This window comes from Photinus pyralis, unplaced genomic scaffold, assembly GCF_008802855.1.
Source record: "Photinus pyralis isolate 1611_PpyrPB1 unplaced genomic scaffold, Ppyr1.3 Ppyr1.4_LG2, whole genome shotgun sequence".
Lineage (NCBI taxonomy): Eukaryota > Metazoa > Arthropoda > Insecta > Coleoptera > Lampyridae > Photinus > Photinus pyralis.
Window position 1 is genome coordinate 5124059 of NW_022170403.1, and position 23319 is coordinate 5147377.

General features: G+C 35.5%; 1 protein-coding gene across 1 annotated transcript in view; it reads left to right on the top strand.

The window, feature by feature from the left end:
• The first annotated feature begins 1649 nt into the window (after positions 1-1649).
• Positions 1650-23319, top strand: part of LOC116164524 (protocadherin beta-12-like) — a 32306-nt gene continuing 10636 nt past the window's right edge. Inside the window, exons 1-6 of the mRNA XM_031478717.1 lie at positions 1650-1741; positions 1802-1939; positions 7621-7904; positions 11033-11128; positions 11184-11324; positions 22617-22736. Of these exons, the coding sequence (XP_031334577.1) occupies positions 1693-1741; positions 1802-1939; positions 7621-7904; positions 11033-11128; positions 11184-11324; positions 22617-22736 (828 nt within the window). The 5' untranslated portion in view covers positions 1650-1692. The remainder of the gene's footprint in view (positions 1742-1801; positions 1940-7620; positions 7905-11032; positions 11129-11183; positions 11325-22616; positions 22737-23319) is intronic.

The window sequence follows — 23319 nt, forward strand, 5'->3', positions numbered from 1 at the left end:
CAGATACATCTAAATTGCCGTGCGACCAGGAGAGGCTTGCGCCTATAATTCCATGGAGTTAGGAAATCAAACATGCATTTTGATTTAGCAGTCAAAAAAAAATCTATAGTATTATGCTGGATTCGTACTTTTTTCTCACAAAAAACCTAAATCTTCTTTCTAAGAAGTCTAATAAAAGAAAGAATGTCAGAAATGAAAAATCCTATTGCAATTCCTAAGTGCGTTTTAAGTCACCATAAGGTATAATATTTTATTAAAAAAAACAAATTATGTTTATTATTCTAATAAAATCTTTCCTTGTCCAACCTATAATTTTATATGTGGAGGCCAAATTTAGTTTCCGCCCTTAAAAATAACCATCCCTTTTTTCAATTTTTTAAATGAGAAAAAAAGAAAAATGAAGAATTAAAATGTATCCTATTTATGATGTTTTATGATGTGAGCGCTTATCTTATCTATCTTATCTACGTAAAAAGCCGGAAATAAGGGAAGTATTTTGAGTATTTTTATTATTTTTACAAACTATTACACACGTTTACACACGTTTACAGTTACGTCACATTTTACAACAATTTATTTCGACTGCTTCAAGGTAGACAACACACTAGTCGTACTCTATTACACTGTTGCGTTTATTGCGTTCATTGCATTGACCGTCTGTAGTATATGTTGTCTGTGGTCTTATTAGACCATTTAAGGGTGGCGCTTGAAGCGCGCTTGTGACGTCACTCGATTAGAAAACGTTTCTGGACGCGTCACGAAATTCAAACTTCTTTCCCTAATTTTGAGAAAACTCGTGCTTGTTTTGAAAAACTTCTCTTATCGTACATCGTATGGACATATAATCTGCATGAAAAGAATTGTAACGCAAAGCTAATACTTCAAACCCAACAAAAACATACGATTTCATTACACCAAATACTTTTCGAGATAGGTATTCGAATTCAAATTTGCACACATACATCTAACCCGAGATCTAACCCTATATTTTATATTCAAAGATCGAACAAAGAACTTTAATCTTCACTTTGTGAGTACCTACTATACTGTTACGACACTTCGTTCTCCAAAACCGTCGCTAGTAATCCGATCCGGTGGTACCATTGGATGCGTCTCAGGGAGACTTATCACTTTCCCTTTGTGAGTACTCACTTCCGACACTCCGTTCTAAAGATATTCCCATTTGAAGTTTTGCCCCTACGAGCGGATATGTCCCGTCCAGAGCTTTCCTTTTCCGTTTGTGAGTACTTACTCCGTTCCGATACTCCGTTCTCCAAAGTATATCATCCATTGCTAGTCATCCGTTCTCAAGAGATTCACATATGAAGTTTTGATCCTATCAGCGGAATTTCATAAGGATTGTGCCGTAAATTAGACAAAACAAAGGAAATAGTTCATTAACAAAGTATAGCAGAAAGTCAGTAAAAAGCCCCCGTGGCAATTGTCACCCATCCGTGGGTCAATTTAGGAAACCCCAGATACAATATTCAAAAGTAGAAAGGTTGAATGGGTAAGTACATCATTTTGTGAGCGGGTTATCATTTTCCGCATGTGTCCACCTACCACTTCGAAATCTGCCATGATAAGATATCACTAATAGATATCTCTATCAGGTAGATATACTGAAATACCTATAGTTTTAGTTGTACAATAGCACCAAATTCAATTCGTAGGTGCTAATACATTCTAGTTATGTTTCTAACATTTATTTTGATTTTTATGCTCATAAATAATGGGCGGGGTAAGTTTCAAGTACCTAATAGGTAAAAACACATAACTTTACACATTTTCAAATACACAGGTTGGGAATCCCCCGCTTTTTTACCAAATAAGGCAGCAGAGGGTTTAGTTCAAATGGAGGAGGCAAACGATAAAGCCATTATACGCATGAACGAAAATATCAAGGATCACATAATAGTCGCCTATATTAATTATAAAGGTAGGATTTATTGTTATAGCTATTACTCACGGATCAGTATTACTAGGTACCTATATTACTAAAGAGTGTGTTTAGTGATAACAGCTTCAATTGGAGGTGATGAATCATTATCATACCTATTCGAGGATTCTTGAAATTATCAAACAAAGTTTCGTTTTATGCATGGTGATCTCATGCATAAAAAAGTCATTATCAAAATTGGTTCAGTTTGTTGTATAGGTAGTAGGTATGGCGAATCTCATTGTGTGACGAGTGACGAGACGAGTAATATGATGATTTGCCATAAAAGTGATTGAAAAAAGAGAATATCTTCACTCCATGAAAGTAGGGTGCTAAGTTCCACTAACTGAATCCATTAAGAGCTTTCGCTTGAGTATCGTAATATTCTCGCCCGTCCGTCCGCCTGTCCGGATTTCTGAACAAATTGATTTAAGAGATGTCGTTCAAATGTTATACTACTCGTATCTTCAGAAAACCATTAACTCGTCCTCCTTGTTTTTTGTAAGCAAAATTTTGCTAAAAATAATTTTTTCGATAAAATACCTACCTTTTGAGCTAATCGCGAAAAACCGTACAAAAATGTGAGTTTTTTTGGTTGACTAGTTGACACTTTGAGTCGCAAAAATGTAGGTCCAAAAGTATGAACTTTCATAAAACAAACTATGCAGAATAAAGATTGCTTGGGTTAGAACCTACCTATTATATACAAATTTTATAATAATCGGTGCTGTGTGACAAAATTATACGGGTAAATGGTCATTGATTAGGCTACCGTAATTCGCTTAGATTTAAGGCTATCAGCCTTGAAAAATCGCTTTATAGGTTTTTTCAAGAGCTATAAACTACACGTATTTCTGAAAGGATGCGAACAAGTTACCGTTTACGGAGATATTATACGGCCACCGGGCCACATCTTACTCAATGTGTACTTATCCCACACTATGAAAACGCGAAACCTACAATGTTGTGCTCCACAAAAGTTTGCGTATTTTTAAAAGTTTTTAGGGGAAAGAAAAAATTCTCCTTATGTGATGGTTTTGTCCGTCTGTTCCTCGAAAAGAGACAGCGATGTCAAACCTTCGCAAATCGATTGCTACGAATTTCAATGAACATTGCTATTGAATATGAGCCGGATTAAAAGGCTAGTTCCCGAATACGAGCGGTGTGACAAAAAATTCCCCTACTGAAAATCGGATGCGATTATTGGTATCTTGTTCAATATGTTGCATAAGCGAGGCAATTGTTTGCACTATTACAAAAATAAAAATACCTACTCTTTTCACTTCAAACTCAATTCTTTTCAAGACCAAGCATTTTAAACCGCTTACACTTCTAAGAATATTACAAGCAAAGAGTACCAACCGTCTTTATTACAAAGTACATAAATAAGGTGAACGGTAAAATGGCTAGAATTATTTTCAATGGAAACGGAAACCAAGGAGCGATTTTCACATCTCTTTGTCACCGAAATAGGGTCCATGATTATTTTCGTCAACTCGCTGAGTTTTGATGCTAGGAACTTCTATAAAAGTAAACAAGTAAAAAGGTTTTCCCCTAAAGCGAGTAACTTCAGCGAATTTTCCATGAATGATCAGTACTTCCCAAAAGGCCATAGCTATGTGCGCTGTGATTTCAAAGAAATATCTCCATAAACAAAAAAGTTGGCGTTGCGCAGTTCGGGCATGAGCACATTTAATTGATGCTATAGGTATGGGATGTTTTTTAGCTTCCTAGCATGTGCTAGGTAGCTATTGCGATAGCCGTTTTTTGAACATTTCAAAATTTCATCAAATGTCGACGTTTTAGACCATTTTAAGCAACTTTTAAAGAATAAAATTTTTTTCCGTCTGTATGTACGTACATCGTACGTTTGTTGGCAATTTTCTGAGAAAACGGCTCGACGGATTTTGTTGAAATTTTGTATATATGTTTTAGGCATACCGAAATTTTGGAGCGCCGTAACGGCATCGAACTTTTTTTTTCAAATAGTAACCTAAAATTTATTTATTATTTGGAAGACCTTATTTTCCTGTGTATAACCTACCAAAAATTGGGCCGGGTTATATTATCAAAAAACAGAGAAAAAAATTGTCAAAGTCAAAAAATTGTGTTGCATATGTGCAAAACGCAACGATCTTGTTGCTGAAGCAATTTAAACGAAATTTCTATGGTAAGTCCCTTTAATAAAAGCAAACAAAATTCATGCGCAAAAATCGTGTTGCGCATGCGCAGAAATGCAATTTTCTTATTTATGGAACAATTAAAACGAAATTTGGATGGAAGGTCCTCCTAATAAAAGAAAACAATATGCATGCGCAAAAAATCGAGTTGCGCATGTGCAACATCCAACTTTCTTATTTATGGAGCAATTTTAACGAAAATTGGATGGTAGGTCCTTTTAATAAAAGCTAACAAAATGCATGCGCAAACCAGGTGTCAAATTCTTGACAGAATAGCTTCCTAGCTGAAACCAAAAATTGCCAACATATGTACGCACTTACAGACGGGAAAAATTTATTCTTTAAAAGTTGCTTAAAATGATCTAAAACGTCAACATTTGATGAAATTTCGCATTGTACCTAGCTCATGCTATGAAAAGAAAACCGTCAATTCGTGTAATTGTATGCAACCAATATTACACGATTTCAGGATACGTCAACACTATTTTTGCGCATGCATTTTGTTAGCTTTTATTAAAAGGACCTACCATCTAAATTTCGTTAAAATTGTTCCATAAATAAGAAAGTTGCATTTCTGCGCATGCGCAACACGATTTCTGCGCATGCGCAACACGATTTTTGCGCATGCATTTTGTTTGCTTTTATTAGAGGGACCTACCATCCAATTTTCGTTAAAATTGCTCCATAAATAAGAAAGTTGGATGTTGCACAGGCGCAACTCGATTTTTTGCGCATGCATTTTGTTTTCTTTTATTAGGAGGACCTACCATCCAAATTTCGTTTTAATTGTTCCATAAATAAGAAAATTGCATTTCTGCGCATGCGCAACACGATTTTTGCGCATGCATTTTGTTTGCTTTTATTAAAAGGACCTACCATCTAAATTTCGTTAAAATTGTTCCATAAATAAGAAAGTTGCATTTCTGCGCATGCGCGACACGATTTTTGCGAATGAATTTTGTTTGCTTTTATTAAAGGGACTTACCATAGAAATTTCGTTTAAATTGCTTCAGAAACAAGATCGTTGCGTTTTGCACATATGCAACACAAATTTTTTGACTTTGACAATTTTTTTCTCCGTTTTTTGATAATATAACCCGGCCCAATTTTTTGTAGGTTGTACACAGGAAAATAAGGTCTTCCAAATAATAGAATAAAAATTTTAGGTTGCTATTTGAAAAAAAAAGTTCGATGCCGTTCCGGCGCTCCAAAATTTTTTTTCAAAAATTATTATTATTTTTCTGTTCGGTATGCCTAAAACATATATACAACATTTCAACAAAATCCGTCGAGCCGTTTTCTCAGAAAATTGCCAACAAACGTACGTACGTACGTACGTACATACAGACGGAAAACAATTTTATTCTTTAAAAGTTGCTTAAAATGGTCTAAAACGTCGACATTTGATGAAATTTTGAAATGTTCAAAAAACCGCTATCGCAATAGCTACCTAGCACATGCTAGGAAGCTAAAAATAGTGTTGCGCATGTGCAACATCCAACTTTCTTATTTATGGAGCAATTTTAACGAAATTTGGATGGTAGGTCCCTCTAATAAAAGCAAACAAAATGCATGCGTAAAAATGCACCTTTCTTATTTTTAGCTTCCTAGCATGTGCTAGGTAGCTATTGCGATAGCCGTTTTTTGAACATTTCAAAATTTCATCAAATGTCGACGTTTTAGACCATTTTAAGCAACTTTTAAAGAATAAATTTTTCCCGTCTGTAAGTGCGTACATATGTTGGCAATTTTTGGTTTCAGATAGGAAGCTATTCTGTCAAGAATTTGACACCTGGTTTTAAATATTTATTGGGAGGTACCTCGACTATCAAGGTCATTGGCACCTATAATATTACAGACACACTATCACATTATATATTTTTAAATAGGGTTATTATTATTTGTTTTCGGTATTTACTGATGTTCTCGATGTGCGGTCCTTCCTTTTATCGAAATACCAATTTGTCGAAAGGAAAATTCACCGAGTTTCAATTGATGGATTCATAGACAATCGACATTTCAAATAAAGATTTCCCAGATAGTTTCTTAGCAATAGCAACATTGTAACAACTTCATTAAAAGAACTAACGGTCCGAAGATTGCCCAACTTTGTTTTTGCAATTATTCCCTAATTTGTATGTTCTAGTAATAACTATGTGCTTATTTTGTGCGTTTTTTTACGCTGGTTAGAATTAGTGTCAACAACAAAAACAATTGACAGTCGCAGTCTCAAAACATCGACAAAAATGCACTTTTTCTAGAGTAACACGATGTTTTTAAATGTGTAAATTGCATTTTGTCTTAAAAATACAATGTGCACAGGGCACAGCAGAAAATTATACAATTACAAAACTACTTGACAACTCCTTGAAGACCTTATTGTGAAGTATGGGTTTCTGACCGGGGTTTCTGACCGTTCCTCGCAATGTATCTATCGAGTTACGAGGCGGCAAACTATATATGTTTTACATAGAATGTATCAAGTTACGTAGGGGCGGTAAACCTTCTGTTAGTTACCGAAGGGTCCTTAGAAAATTCAACATTCTTATACAGCATCTTGTATCACAAGCATCACGATAATAAACTGAAAATCCATATCTGAGTTTTATCCTTATTCGGTACTGATCAAAGATTAATACATAACACGCTTTGATTCGTAACTATCAATTTGTTAGTTGTCATAACATAAGATAAATATACTGTTTCAAACCAATATAGACAACGAGAGACAAACAGACGGATGGACAGAAAGTCCAAATGACCACAATCTTAATCAATTACTCCCTTGACCATTGTCTACCTATTCCCATAGAGTACCTACCTACTAAATATTACCACGGTTGTCTGATGTGGTATTACTGAAATCAGAATTGAACAATTCGAAACCGTTCGTGAGTTATCATGTACACAGACCAACGGACGGTTGGACGGACGGAAAGTTCAAAATCATAAACTCGCTTTTTATCGCTCGTTAATAATTACACACTATACATTTTCTCTTTAAATTGTATTAGGTACCACATCTACCCTACGAATTTAGGTACTCTTTGATCAATTGAAGTTTGGCGAACTTTTGTTTCGATCGATGAAATGACTTAGAGAAATTGTAATTAGAAAAAAAGATTTCGGTATCACATTCTTCGAAAATTCAAAATGGCGCACAGTCGCCGTCTTGGAAGTAAAAAGTGTCAATTTTAGGCCAAACAGTGGGAAAGTAAATCTAGTATAACTAAAGAGATGGCGTATAATTTTAGTGACAATAGGGAGAGGGTTGGTGTAAGTAATATGGGAATGGATTTTCGGTGAATGCAAAAATATATGGAAATCAGAAAGAGGTAGGGATGCGACTCTGCATTACAAGAGCAAGCCCAAAGTAAAAAATAGTGGCGTATGGTAGTGCAAAATAGGTGCAATTCCATGAAAGTGGTAGAGATATGGCAACTCATATCTGGCTAATATCATTTTTCAGCTATACTATGACTTATTCCTATTCAATTTTAGGTGAATCAGTTCCGACTGTTGGAATATTCGAGGAGCCCCCATCAAGTAACGGTGACGAGCTTGGAGCAATAATCGAACGCAGTACCGGAGATAATCCAGTTTCACCATGGGCCCTTGTAATAACAAAAAAACAAGATTATGACGACAAATACGATGGCTTCCGTTACAAGTTTCAAATAGATATCAATTCAGAATATCGATCTGTATATATAAAATTAAATAATGTTGATGATCAGCCTCCATACATTCAGGTGAATCCTTCAAGCAACCCTTGTAAAATAAAGGTAAGCATACAATATTTTCATTACTATGGTAACTGCCAACTGCATACCGAAATTGCGTACACCATCTTGGCGTAGAAGCCAACATAAGACCAATCCCAAAAAAATTCTACGTTGGCGAAACATATTTGTTTTATATTACGTTTTATGTATATTAGTTCAAGATCACAAGGCCCCCAGACCTTACTTATTTTATGATAGACAAAATATGTAGACCATTGAATAATTTTGACTCAACGATTTTTATCTGTACTTACTTGTGGAGTGGAAGAACAGCTTTGGATGAACTCCTACCATTTGTGTTTTTCACAATAAACATTATTATTATTATTATTATTATTAGTATTAGTATGTACTTTGAACGTACACATACCCCCCCTAGCTTGGGCCGACGGCACAATACTCTTTCTTCTCAGAAACACAGCACGTTATCACAACCCCCTCGTATTCAACCCAAACGCAAAGCCAAAGAAACACTTACACAATAAACTCTAGTTAATAAAATTACAGGAATTATTACCTATAATGATTTTTTTTGTTTTGTTTTGTTTTCCTCTTTCCTGATAGCGTTGGCTATTGTGCCCATCAATAGCTATGCTGGTAAGTATGAATTACTATCCCTAGATTTCCTTAATGTGCGTGTGGGAACTTTTTAATTTCATTTTTTTTATGGACCCGACATAACTTCAGCAGACGAGCGACGTACATACACAAACACTAATCGTTACTTGATTTTAATCCGTGCGAGTAGTTAACCAGGCTAGACCTGAGTTCTCACAAGAGACACCGACCATAATAATAGGTAATAATACAATACAACTTACCGAACAAACAAGTACAACAAATGATACAACATATACTACAATCAGAGATTCACCTCTGAAGCAAACCACATTATCACGACCTATTAGTATTCAACCCAAATGCAAAAACCTAAACAGCACTTTAGACTCACAACATGACACACAACATACTGTAATCTCTCCACCCTTAACTCAACCAACCACACAAACACAACTTCCTGAACAAACAAACGCAATAAATACAAGTAACGCAACTACAATGACAGGTCCACCTAATAAAGTTACACGTCCTAGCAATGCTAAAAAACACAATAGGGTGTATTGAAAGACAAGTGTTACAATGCGGCCTATTGTAATACTCCTATCTTGCGGACACTCGTGGCTCCGCGAACAATAAGGCATTGTAACACGCGTTTTTCATACTATTTTTTCTATTTCGGTGCTTTAATTTAATTAAAAAAATCATTATCAGAAACTATAGGGAACATTAGAACTAACATGTTTAATGTTGGGAACACTTTTTATGCCGTTAAGTTTTAGGTTGGCAGCGTAGTAAGACTGACATTTTGAAGTTCAAACATGGAAGTACCCATATATAATATATTATATATGGAAGTACCCAACAAAGTACCTACTTGTACTAACTAGTAACTGCCAACTTAAGAGATGAGTTACCAAAAAAAACCGACTATAATCACTGTCTTTGTACAACTGTTTTCGGCCGAAAACAGTTGTACAAAATCATCATTGTGACACCGAAATAGAAAATAGTATATTGAAAGACAAGTGTTACAATGCGACCTATTGTAATACGACTATTTTGTGGCACGAGTGGCGTAGCGAAGCGGAGCCACGAGTGTCCACAAGATAGGAGTATTACAATAAAGCATTGTAACACGTGTTTTTCATACTATTTTTTTCTATTTCGGGGCTTTAATTTAATTAAAAAGTAATTATGAAAAACTACAGGAAACTTTAGAATTAATATGTCTTAAGTTGGCAACACCATTTACGTTGACAAATTTTAAGTTGGCAGCGTAGATAAACACAACACTGACATTTGGAAACTTGAAATTCCGTGAATGTGTAATTTTTTACTCGTAGATAAATTTATTTATGGTGGATGTGTAAACTGCTGATTTGGAATGTATTAAGTTCTTCGTGTACCAAAAATCAAGGAAAACACATACATTTTACGTAATTTGATTTCACATCTGATGATTTGACGTTGACGTCTTGGCGAACTGCCAACTTAGAGATGAAAAGTTACCAAAAACAATGTTACAATGGAACTCATTGAAACACTGTTTTTGCCGAAAACAGTTGCACAAAATTCTCATTGTAACACCGAAATAGAAAAAAACTCTTTCTTCGCAGAAACACACCACGTTATCACAACCTACTCGTAGTTAGTTTACGGTGCTCGTAGTCAACCCAAACGCAAAGCCAAACAAACTCTTACACAATAAACAACGCCAATACTTAAATTGCTACATTTGCAGGATTTTTTTTTGTTAGCGTTGGCGGTTGTGGTCATCAATTTTGGTAAGTATGAATTACATACTGTTAAGTTGTAATTTTATATGCATATTTTGTAACTAGGTATTAAGTATTTAGGGATAAATCACTTTGTTAGTCACGTAAGGAGTAGATGAAACGTCATGTTATCTTAGCACCTTCCGCGAATTCTGTCAGACAATCTCAATAGTTTCAGCAAAGGCCCTTCTGAGAAGGTTCTCAGTAGGGATTGCAGTTTACTCAGTTCTTCAGAATTCAGTAATCCTGATGGACTTATTCAATAAGAACCCATTAACTTTAAGTCATTTTCTTTGTAGCACAGTTCGTAGTATTATTTATTTAGGTGCATATCAGTCACTTCAATTGTTAACAGAGTCTTTTAAAGCAAGTTTTGCCACATTAACAGGCAGTCGTGTTTCAACTCTAATGTAAGTTACTTCAATAAAGGTTAACCATTTCATCAGTTTGGTTTTAACAAACTTAAAAAAGCTTAAGTTTCAACACATACTATTCCTATATTGCCTTAATGTGTTTTATTATTATTATTATATATACGAACGACGTACAGACAAACACTAATCGTTACTCGATTTTAATCCGTGCGATTAGTGAACCAGGCTAGACCTGAGTTCTGACAAGAAACACCGACCATAATAATAATAATAATAATGATAAGGTCTGGGGGCATTGGGATCTTGCTCTCTCTAATAGTTTACATATCAGTTAAAATTTTCTATAACTTTTTTAAAATTCCCGTTTTCCCGTAAATTTTGAACTAAGTACTTGATATAGATAGTGTATTATTTTCAGGAAAACGTTACAGGAAAGACGGGTTGTACTTTTAACATTACTGACAAAGACGGTATTGTCAAGGATATGAGGTACACCTTGGTGAACAATGTAACGGTAAGTATTATAAACCGAACCGCGTCTATCTAACTAACATGTGTTACATATGCAGCCTGATATAAATAGCTACTTTGAAATGCAAAACACTAAAGAGCTGAAGGAGGGATTGAAAGAATGGCAAACAGAGCTATACGTAAAAAAAGATTTAGATTTTGAAAAAATAAGTAGCTATATGATACATTTCACAGTTACGGTAAGTACCTACCTACCTACTTCATGAAAATTTCTTTAGTGCCTACCATTTATCTGGAAATTTAATTTTGGAATGATTGCCTAACTTCAAAAATCTTTATATGAATTTTAGAATTTAGATCATCATGATTTTAATGTTCACTCCTACTCATTTACCTGAGATCAAAGAGTATAATATCAGACTCTTTGCTGAGATTTAAAGATGCGGCACCGCGTGACTTTTAATGATTGTCATTCGTAAGTAGTTTAGTTATTGGGTACTCTAATTATCGAACTTAGGAAATGTTCTCTACCACATACCGCCCTTCTTTCTTATCCCTTATCAAAATAGGAGGTTGGGGGGAACAGATTTTACCCTTCATGGTATTCTAAAGGTCTCAATGAAAGGAATTAATTTTTATCAAGCATAGTCCTCCTCCTCGACCCTTTATCGAGATCGGTCATAATTCCTTATACCTCAAGAACGGATTGTCGGAGAAGGGTACTCGGAATGGGCGATTGGGACGCCTGGAAAAAATATATTCATTGGTCATGTGAAAACTTTAAAACATAATATCTTGAAAGCATTTTGTCGGAGGAGAGTAAGTACTATCCAAAGACCTATCCAAAGCATTTGAAATTATCGGATCTTAATTAGTGAATTAGAGGCCTACGGAGTTCGAGGTACTGCTTTGAAGTTGATGAAGTCGTACTTGAGTAGTAGATCTCAGCAGGTCTATATTGAAAACAGCAATGGTTCTGGAACACTGTCAGAGACAACTAGTTTAAATAAAGGGGTGTCACAAGGGTCCATCCTTGTCCCATTGCTCTTTTTAGTCTTCGTCAATGATCTAAAACCATCACTACAAAATTCAACACTTATTCAGTATGCCGATGACACGTTATGTTTGTTTGCTAGTGAAACTGCTCAGGAATTGTCCGTAGTCTAACATTAATATCAAAAAACATGGTAGAATGGTGTAATAATAACAATTTAATCCTTAACACACAAAAAACTGCTCTTGTAGCTTTCACATACTTCAATGACCAATACTTACTTGTAAAAATGTCTGGCAAGTCCATTCAACAAACTGAAGTGACTAAATTCTTAGGGGTCCATATTGACCAAAACTTGAAGTGGTGCAAGCAGGTTGACTATGTTGTGGGCAGACTGAATAGTGCATGCTATGCTATCAGATATCTCCAAGAGCGCCTAAGCCTTAACTCAATTCGAGCGTATTACTTCGCAGCTGTACATGGTGTACTAGCCTATAGCATACTGCCTTGGTTCAATGCTTCTGATACACGTCGCGTATTTATAGCACAAACACGCATTATTAGGGCTATGGTTGGTCTTCCAAGTGCAGCTTCTTGCCGAACTTCATTTAAACAATTGAACATTTTAACTCTACCCAGTATTTTTACATACTGCGCCTCAATACATACGTGGCGAAACATAAATGATTTCAATAAAAATAGCCATATTTACAGCGCAATGAGTACATGGAATAGTGACAATTTGAGCATACCCATTCACCGAACAACTCGTTATAGAGGTTATTATTATAATTGCATCAAAGTATTTAATGCTATACCAAAGGCAATAAAACAATCAAGGAATCTTCAATTGTTTAAAAAAAACTTAAAATTATATCTACTTGAAAAAAATTACTACTCCGTTGGCGAGCTTGATGCGAATTAAACCGGACACACTAACAACTTATTTTCCTCAATGTATAACGTTTGTCCTTTTTATGTTTTTAGTTTGTCTTTTTTTCTAATATGCTACATTCATGACAATGCCAATGTAAATGATTTTATTATATTTTAAATTTTATCATGGCAATAAACTATTATTATTATTATTACTCAAACGCAAAATGAATCGTCTGAATAAGACAGCAGCTGCTATTGGTGAAGTGTCGAAAGAGGGCACTTGTAAAAGGCACGTGGAATGTTTGGACGATACACATATAATAATAATAATAAGAATAATAATAAATAAAACAAAATTACACGGCAGAAATACAATCAAAGCTATTAACACGTATGCCACACCAGTACTTACATACTCTTTTGGGATTATACGTTGGACAAATACAGATTTAGAACAAATACAGAGAAACACACGTACACTATTAACGAAACACCATATACATCACCCTCACTCCTCTACTATACGACTTTACCTTCCTCGTTCGGAAGGAGGTAGAGGACTTACAGATATAAAACTATTACACCAAACACAAATACACAATTTACGACAATACTTTTATAACAAATCAGATACTTCAATCCTACACAAAACAGTAACATATGCAGACAAATCTTACACGCCACTTAACTTACACGAAACAAATATACTCCCACCGACATCCAAACTTACATACATCACAAATAACATACAGACATGGAACCAAAAGCCTTTACATAGACGATTTCCACAAGAGGTTAACCAGGATTGTGTTGACTGTTGATTCTATAGCAAAGCACACTTGGTTGTCTGAATGTGATATCTTCCCGGAGACTGAGGGTTTCATGTTAGCAATACAAGACCAGGTGATTAATACACACAACTATAAAAAAACACATACATAAAGACAAAACAGTGACAAATGATTCTTGTCGACTATGATGTTCACAAACATCAGAAACAATCTAACATATAATATCGGCATGCACACGACTTGCACAAACAGAATACAAACATCGACACGATCAGGTATCAGGAATCATACATCAAAAATTAGCTCTTAAACATAATCTTATAACAGATAAGACACCATACTACAAATACACGCCACAGATAATACTTGAAAACAACACACATAAATTATATTGGGATAGGACACTACTCACAGACAAAACTACCCCCAATAATAGACCAGACATTACACTTATAGGTAAAACACAAAAATGCATTTGTATTATAGACATTGCCATTCCCAACACTAACAACTTAACCAGAACACATGCAGAAAAACACCGCAAATACACCGACATAGCTATCGAGCTTAAGACGCAATGGAGAATTTACAACTATTAGGTTTAGATAAAAACACATACAAACATTTACAAAAAGCAGTCATTATCAACACATGCCATATTGTTCGTAAATTTCTAAACATAACACAAGATACTACATACATACATGATCCACAACGTACACGTGTAAACAACAGTATCCGCTCACAACACGGTACACAACATACAGTAATATCCTAATATCTCCACCTCTAACCCAAACAAACACACAAATACAACTTACCGAACAAACAAGTACCACATATGATACAACATATACTACAATCAGAGATTCACCTCTGAAGCAAACCACATTATCACGACCCATTAGTATTCAACCCAAACGCAAAAACCTAAACAGCACTTTTGACTCACAACACAACATGACATACACAACATACCGTAAGTAATATCTCCACCTTTAACTCAACCAACCACACAAACACAACTTCCTGAACAAACAAACGCAATAAATACAAGCGCAACATGCACTACAAAGACAGGTCCATGCAATAAAGTTACACGTCATAGCACAGTTAAAAAACACAAAACTCTTTCTTCTCAGAAATACACCACGTTATACAACCCACTCGTATTCAACCCAAACGCAAACCCAAAGAAACACTTACATAATAAACAACTGCACTTAATTAAATTGCTAAACTTGCAGGATTTTTTAGCGCATTTTTTAAGAATTAAAATAGGTGCTAATGTTTGCGTTTTGTCCGTCCGTCCGGACCCCTGCTGTTACGAACTACTTCTAGGGGAATGGTCCTAGAGTCCTGGAATTTTTTGCTGTAGGTAGCCCATACCTGGCAAGTGTGCCAGACGTCCATCAAATTTCGCTGTCTAAAAGGGGGGCCACCCCAAGAATTATTTCCTGAGATGTTTTTGAAAGTGAAACGTGCATAACTTTTACAAACGACAACCGATCTCAGATTTTGCATACGCATGCCTTTAGTGGTGCCAAGTTAAACTTAGAAAATGGGGGGAAAATTGGTTTGTACAAACTATAACTTCCCAGTGCAACTCTTTTTCGAGATCATTGAGCGACGGGGCCTGAGGGGGGGGGGGTTAAAAATTAATTTTATCTCTCATTGTATTCTAATTAAAGGTCTCAACGAAAGGAACCGTTTTCTACCAACCCTTCTTTCTGTCCTCTTATCAAAGTACGGCGTAGGTGGAGGAGGGGGAGTGGAACTAGTTTTATCCTTCATGGTACTCTAATGAAAGGTCTCAATGAAAGGAATTAATGTCTGCCAACCATAGCCCTCCTCCTCGACCTCTTATCGTGATCGGGTATATTCCCTTATACATCAAGAACGGGTTATCGGAAGAGGGTACTCGCAAAGGGCGATTGAGACGTCTGCAAGAAATATATCCATTGGTGATGTCAAACAAAAGCTATTTCGGTTTAAAAAAATGCGCTTTATCTGAACATGAGTTGTGCAAAGTTGTGCCCAATTTATACTTGTTTTAATTTGCTCGCACTAAACGTGAAAGAATTACCATTTTTACAATGCAATTGAGCCTATGTTCAGTTAAAAAGTGTATTCTTCCATCTCTATTCCATCTTTCAATTATTTTATTTTATGTGATCTCGGGTACTTTTCTAAAGCGACTATTGTTATTACATTAATTTATAAAATGTAATCTTATTAACATCGCAATTCGCATCTGTTTTTAGTATTGGAAGTGCTTATGTTTTGTATGAGTATGAAGTTACCAATTTCGTCAAGCAGAAAAAAGACAGTGGTGTCGCATCAAGTGATGATTGTACCGTACTCGTACTCGACTGTAATCGGTAGATTCAGGAAAAGTCGCGTATACTGTCGATACGGTACTTACTTGTACGCAAGCGTTTTCTAATCCGAATCTAAAATTTTCGCACATCGCCCGTGATAGATATTACAAGCATGTTACGACGCTTAGTATTTAGAGTGATTCCGTGTGAATAAGGGTTATTTGTGTTTTTACATATGGCTTTATAGGTTATACGGTTATCATTTCCAATGTCTCCGATGGTTGCAGGGATTGCGAAATCTGTGAATTTTTTTGTTCAGTCTAATATTATATCTATACCAACCTGTAGCAGGTATTTAGCTCTTTGGGCGGAGGGACCTTTCGTAGAAACTTTGCTGATGCTGATGTTCCTCCACTATTCTTCGTGCCTTTTTTCTAGAATGCCTTTTACTTCATCTGCCACCGTTACATGTGCAATACTGTCTACCGCTTTGCGTCCTATAAGAGGCATCTGCCGACGGTCTCTGGGTAGTCATGTCGGCCTTTTCATGACCGTTAACGGCCTTCACCTCTTGCGCCTCTAGAGCATTTGTGTCGCCTGATTGCTGTGACTACTCGTATACAGATTTTCGTGTTCACCAGATAACTCTGTAACAACATCTGAACCTCAAGCATTAATAGTAAAAATCTCTGCCTGAAATATTGTAGAGTTGAGAGACCGAGAGCTAGTCTGTATCCCTCAGACACCTACTCTCCTATCTGTTTTTTTCTGTCCTTTTACCACGTTTTATTTATTCTGCCATGAATCATTTGGTTGCCGGGCAATTTCCATGACGTACATTTTAGGCATCCCATTAAGAATGGTGCATTATCCTTCCCTAGCGGTTCCTCTTCTGAGTTTATCTGTAATCTGTATGCTCCTCCTGTCTACGATTTTACTATACTAAGTGTAGAAACAGTATTTTTAAAAGGGTCTCTAGAGCCTCAGTAGGGGATGTGGACCACCTCGTCCCTGTTATGCCAAAACGGGTTAACCCTTGCACTCTATTTAGCTGATCTGACCTTTTTGTGTTTCGGCTCGTTATCACCACACTAAAGACGCATATGTAATTATGGATTAAGCCATCGTAATCCATATCCAATGGTTGGTCCCAATTTTTTCCCAGCCATTCGTGTACAGGTTCATAGTGCGTAGGCGCACTGTAAAGAAATCCATTCCGTGGGATTCTTTTCCTGATAAATGATATGAATTAGGTCTTTAATGGATTTATCGAAAGTTCCTTTCTCTCACACCTCTCACACTTTGTTTTCTAACATGTAGGAAATCCGCCTGCAGACTGTCACGTGGAGTCCTTTGTTTTGTACACTTCTCATAATGTTATCAAAAGTCCTTTTAATGTCTAAGATGGCATCCAGTGCACTTTCTCCACCTGTAGGTACAGTATATCTAACAAACAAACATGATTCAATAACGTCATATAACACAAAGCTGTCACCATGTGTTGTGTCATGGATGTTCTCCATATACCACACATATTAGTCACACGATTTGGGAAGGAAACTCCTGAGTGCGGAAGAAACCCGTCAATACTGTTAAGTGCGGGAGGCACATGATAGAGAGTTCCAGTCACGGCTGACTTTCCAACCAACGCAACGTCGTGGCGCCACGCATTCTACGCCTGAATGTACCTGAAACCTTGGAGTTTTTTTGTTGAAGTTGTCTGTTCTTTTCTTCTTTTTCCACAGTGCATCTCAGCGTGGCTTGGCTAATTACCGGAGGTGTGGGGGGGGGGGGGTTAACTAAACTACTAAATAGCTTTTGTTTTTGATGAATGAAATGTCCATATCAGTACCGCACCGCAACTCGTTTAGACTTTGAATATAAAATTAGGAAGAAGTCTAACCATTGAATTTATTGAATTTATAAATTCAATGGTCTAACTTAATCACTTAATGGGAACTTGTGGTTCCGTGGCAATCCAGGGAGAGGTAAGGTGTACCTCTCCCACTTTTATAATAATATAATCGGTGTGACTAGCCTCCCGGCTCCGGTATTCATACGAATCCCGGTTTTACTATGACATCACGCTAGTGACGTCAGCGATGCCCGGGATTATTATAAATCCCGGCGGGGTAAGTTATTTAAACATTCCAAATAGAGTTGATAGCATTATACACTTAAGTACGTAGGTACCTACTTTGTAGGAGTATAATATTTATTCAAAATTGGTAAATATTTTAATCGTACCTACAACTAGAAAAATATAATAAACGCAATGGCAAAAGTTGACCCTAATCGATTCAAAATGCATAGTGCTCTTTTGGTATCTCGGCCATTTATGAACCGAATTGCAAACTTTTTTTAATTTATAAATGTATTTAAATGACATTTGACACATATCCACTTGGAATAAAAGCAAATCTAACACCAGGTTCAATTTGGTTTTGCACATACTATAGCCATACCCAAGAGCTCGTTTGCTATATTTTTTACATAGTTATTTTTACCCATACTAATAATACACTATCAGAAGGGCGCGACGCAAAACCCTATAATTCATCAAAAGTACGGTTTGGGCTGAATGTCATTTTACTCAACAAAACCAAGTGATGTAAAAACATCCGCTGAATCTGAAAATCATAATCCCCTGGCCGGAAACTCCCGAAATATATTGTTATACAGAAAAAATGAAGAAAAAATGGGAAAATGTTTTTTTTCGCATTTGACTGCAATTATCTCGTTAACTATCGCCCCGAGGGAAAAAATGAAGAGAAGTGATATTTTTTATGAACTTTTCCATTTTTTTTCTGGTGGGGTATTCAAGTGAATTTGTTTAGAATCGAATTGTCTATGTCCTATGACATACATTTAGTATGGAACGTTCATTTTTAATTGTTATTGTTTTTTATGGAGAAATATAAAAAACGCATTTCCGAAAATTAACAATCTGTTATTACTGAATAAAATTCATCCGATCTTTTTGAAAATCCGAATTTGGTCCCTTCTTTTGATAACAAAACAATACGACAAACCCGATCACCGTAGGTATCATAGTCATTGATTAAATAAACAAACAAATTGGGTAACGCCCATATAGCGTTCTAAATGTTTATATAGATGGTGGAACCCCAAAGCAACCTTTTCCAAAAGTTGTCCCGATGATTTTTGCAAATTGACGGGCGGATTTCGACGTATTTTTTTATGTAGGTACATTTTCCGAGAGGTTTTGTTCGCCTATTAGGGAGTCACATTTCTTGTTATATTTCGGAAATTATTTCATTTGTTAATTAGCAAAAGTCTTCGGATTTTGAAAAAACAATTTGACAGTCCGTCGATTTGCAAGAATCATCGGGACAATTGTTGGAAACGATTTGCTTAGGGTTCCACTAGCGGAAAGAATTGGGGGAGAATCTGAAGGAGACACCCACACCCACTTTGAAATACAAAGCATGGATTTTTTAATTTGTATTTTTAATTAATCAATGACTATGAGACCCACGGTGATCGGGTGATCGGTTGCCGTATTGTTCCGTTATCAAGCTACGGATAATATAAAAGATAGGATGAATTTTGCTTAGTAATAGATTGTTAATTTTCGGGATTACTTTTTTTATATCTTTCCATAAAAAAAACTATAACTTTTGTAAATGAATGTTCCATACCAATTGTATCTTATAGAAAATTCGATTCTAAACAAATTCATTTTTCTTCATTTTCTCTCAGAGCAATTGATAACCAGATAATTGAAGTCAAATGCAAAAAAGACGAAATTTTCCCATTCTTTCTTCGTTTTTTACGTTTTATAACAATTATACAGGGTCCTATAACACTGCGTCGGTCTTTCCTAGTTCATACCTGGTAAAAAAATAGCAAAAAATCTTTTGTGCAAATGTCAACTATAGAATGTTATGCATATACAGAAATTATTTATGAATGTACAGAGTGTCTCATGTTTACGGTGTCAATAAACAGCTGATTTTTTTAAATGGAACAGCCTGTTTATTTTTAGCTAATTCGATGTCATTTTTTAACCTCTGCAGGCGAAATTATTAATTTTTTTTCGAATAATTCTCTATAAACCAGCCCCACTTTGATAAATCGTAGCGACCTTGATTTTAAAGTTAAGAAATAGAAATCAATAATTTCAATCTGAATAACAGGTAATGAGAAAGTTGAATTTAATGATATAGAGTGTTTACAAAAAAATTGTAAAATTTCTAGATTTCAAAGTGCTATAACTATTTTTATTCAAATGGAACTACCACTATTCTGTTTCTCTATTCGATGGTCTGTTGTATGCGCTCGTCAATTCTTAGAAGGGATATCCTGTGCCTGAACCCCGTAGTTTTTAAGTTATTCAATATTTTTCACTAAACAGTTACACATTAATGAATTACATGTTTATAAACAGGAGTAAACCGTGATAATAAAAAACCAAAGAATGCCAAATAGTAAACAAGTGCCATAAATTAATTGTTTGCTGCAAGTGTACTCATTATTTCCTAGTAAAATAAGATTTTTTAAAAAGACTAGTTCGAAATTCGCCTTTTTAATTAATCTTATTTTACTACGAAATAGAGAGCACATTAATTGCAGCAGATAATTTACTTGTGACACTTGCTACTGGAATTATTTTGGTTTCTATTATCACGGCTTACTCGATCCTGTTTATAAACATGTAATTCATTATTGTTTTGTGAAAAAATTGAATAACCTAAAAACTAGGGGGTTTAGGCACAGGACACCCCTTATAAAACTTGAATAGCCAGAATAGCACACAAAACCCTATCGAATAGAGAAATAACATAGTGGTAGGAAAACATTGAAGCGTACCTACCCTAAAATTGCTCACAACCTTTGAATTTTAAATTCAGTCACAAAACGAAAGGTACCCACATTTACTTTCAAACGCTGTGAAAACGAAACTTCGTACAGAAAAACTCAGAAAACATAAATTGTAGAGAATTTAATTTCCTACAAAAAAGTCCGCGACAGCATATATGTATCTTTAACCATGAATAAGCGATAAGCGTTCAAACTTTCACAAAGATATTATTGAAACCAACGAGGACACTAGGTACAACTTTAAATGGTTGGTAAGGCTAAACGATTAAAGATAGATATATGCCGTCGCGGACTTTTTTATAGTAAATTTAATTGTCTACACTTTTTGTTCTATGAAATTTTCTGTGTCTAAATTGGTATTTGCAGCGTTTTCAATTATGTACGCGCGCCTATTATCAACATAAGAGTACGGTAACAAATCAATGAGTGCAAGTGGGAGAGTTCAGCGTATCTTTGTCCTACACATAAAACGCTCTGTAATAAGGAAGAGCAGTGACTGCCTTCGGCGGAAAGCGCGCATATAAATGCAATAGTTATTTACGTTATAAGTCCGGTAGGTTACTTGTAACAGTACGAGTTAGACCTTATGGACGAGGCGACGTCAGGAGCCGAGTCAAGAATGTCTTAAACGAGTACTGTTACAAGTACTACCGGACGTATATCGTAACGTATTTTATTTCATACTGTAAGTCTGTTTTGTATCATTATTTCATTTCAAAGATTACAAAATTTCATCATATTGTAAAAATCGCATTACCTTGTTTCTGTGGCAACGGCCGTTGCTATAGTTTGTAGTTTGTTGACAATTGAATTTTTTTCACTGAAAAATTGACGTTATAAACGTTGTGGGATGTTCCAATGTTCCCGATACAATCCTGTCGAAATCTCATGAAGCAACCGAAAAGTTGGTTCCTAAGAAGTCGGGCGCAAGGTATGAAAAAGAGTACTAAGTGTTTTGCCAATTGAGGAACGAACATGGGGCGAAACAAGTAGAGGAAAAAGTCATGTTGGCATACTTTTTGGACGCAGTAAGTTTTTGAATTGAGATTTTTTTGCCTGGGTTTCGGTGTTAAAGCGTCATGGAGCATGGAAAAGCTCATCGACGGCAGAAAAATACATCGAAGGCTCGGTAGAAGGAAAAGTTAAGATTGCCCGTATGATACAACTGATACAAGGCGGCGAAAATTTCATTGAGTTCTACAGCAGAAGGAATCAAACATTACTAACTCGACATCCAGTAATAACCCAGGCGTAGTGTTGAGGGCAATACAAATTGTTTCATTACAATCAATGTTAATATTTGAAATAAAGAATTACAGCCAAATTTATGTTGGGGTTTTTAATTAATTGTGTGAAGATGTCAAATTTGATGTATACAAATAACAGTCCGGTAAGTGTTGCTTAGCGACACTTACCGGCTCTGATGCTGTAATAACTCACCTACCGGACTCAAAATGATAGTGTAATCGAACATCTACCGGACAGTATGAAATAAAGGTACTTTTCACGTTCATTTCGTAGCTCCATCTATCGCTCAAGGTACTTTTAGAGACCCACGCGAAAGTACAGGCTTAGACCTTTGATTTGACTTAAGACTTCTTCCTAATTTTATATTCAAATTTTAGGCTACTTGCATTAGAACGTGAAATACTTTGGCTTAACTGCATCTATTAATTTTTTATTTAATAATGGGGTTTTTAGGATTCCGGAGGAAATACATATACAACGAGCATAATTATACAAGTTATAGATGTACCAGATCGCCCTCCTGTATGGACATCAATTTTCTCGTATATAACAATACCGGAAAAAGAACGTATGGTAAGAAACATCCCGAGTTCTAACTGTATTACCGTTTTAGTTATCTTTTTAAGCAACCGTTTTAGATTCATTAATCTCATCCTTTGATTATTTATACTCCTTAATGAAAGGTTTTACAATATAGAAAAGATAACTGAAACTGTTATGTGAAAAATGTGTATGTATTACTTCTTAGACGGATAAAAAGACTTGTAAAGTATTATTTCATTTTCATCTTATACAGATGCGTAGAATTGTCAAACCCAGTAAATAGCTCTAGAGTTTTAAGAGATATCAGAATGACCTACACCCTGTATTTTATTTCAATTTTGCGTAAAACGCGTTATTGTAATGTACATTTAATTAACGTGATTTATTTATATAAAATTAAATTATACATGTTCAGAAGACACTAACTAAGGAGCAATTTTACTCAAATTAATAACACTTACAATCTGAGCGCGGATTTCACTATTTATCACTTCGGCATCGAATGAATACTAAGCCTAATTACCAATACAATTTAATTTGCTAATAAAGCAAACAATATAAACGTTCTCGAAAAATCTAGAAGACATGAAAACGCTTATTGATCCTAAATGTG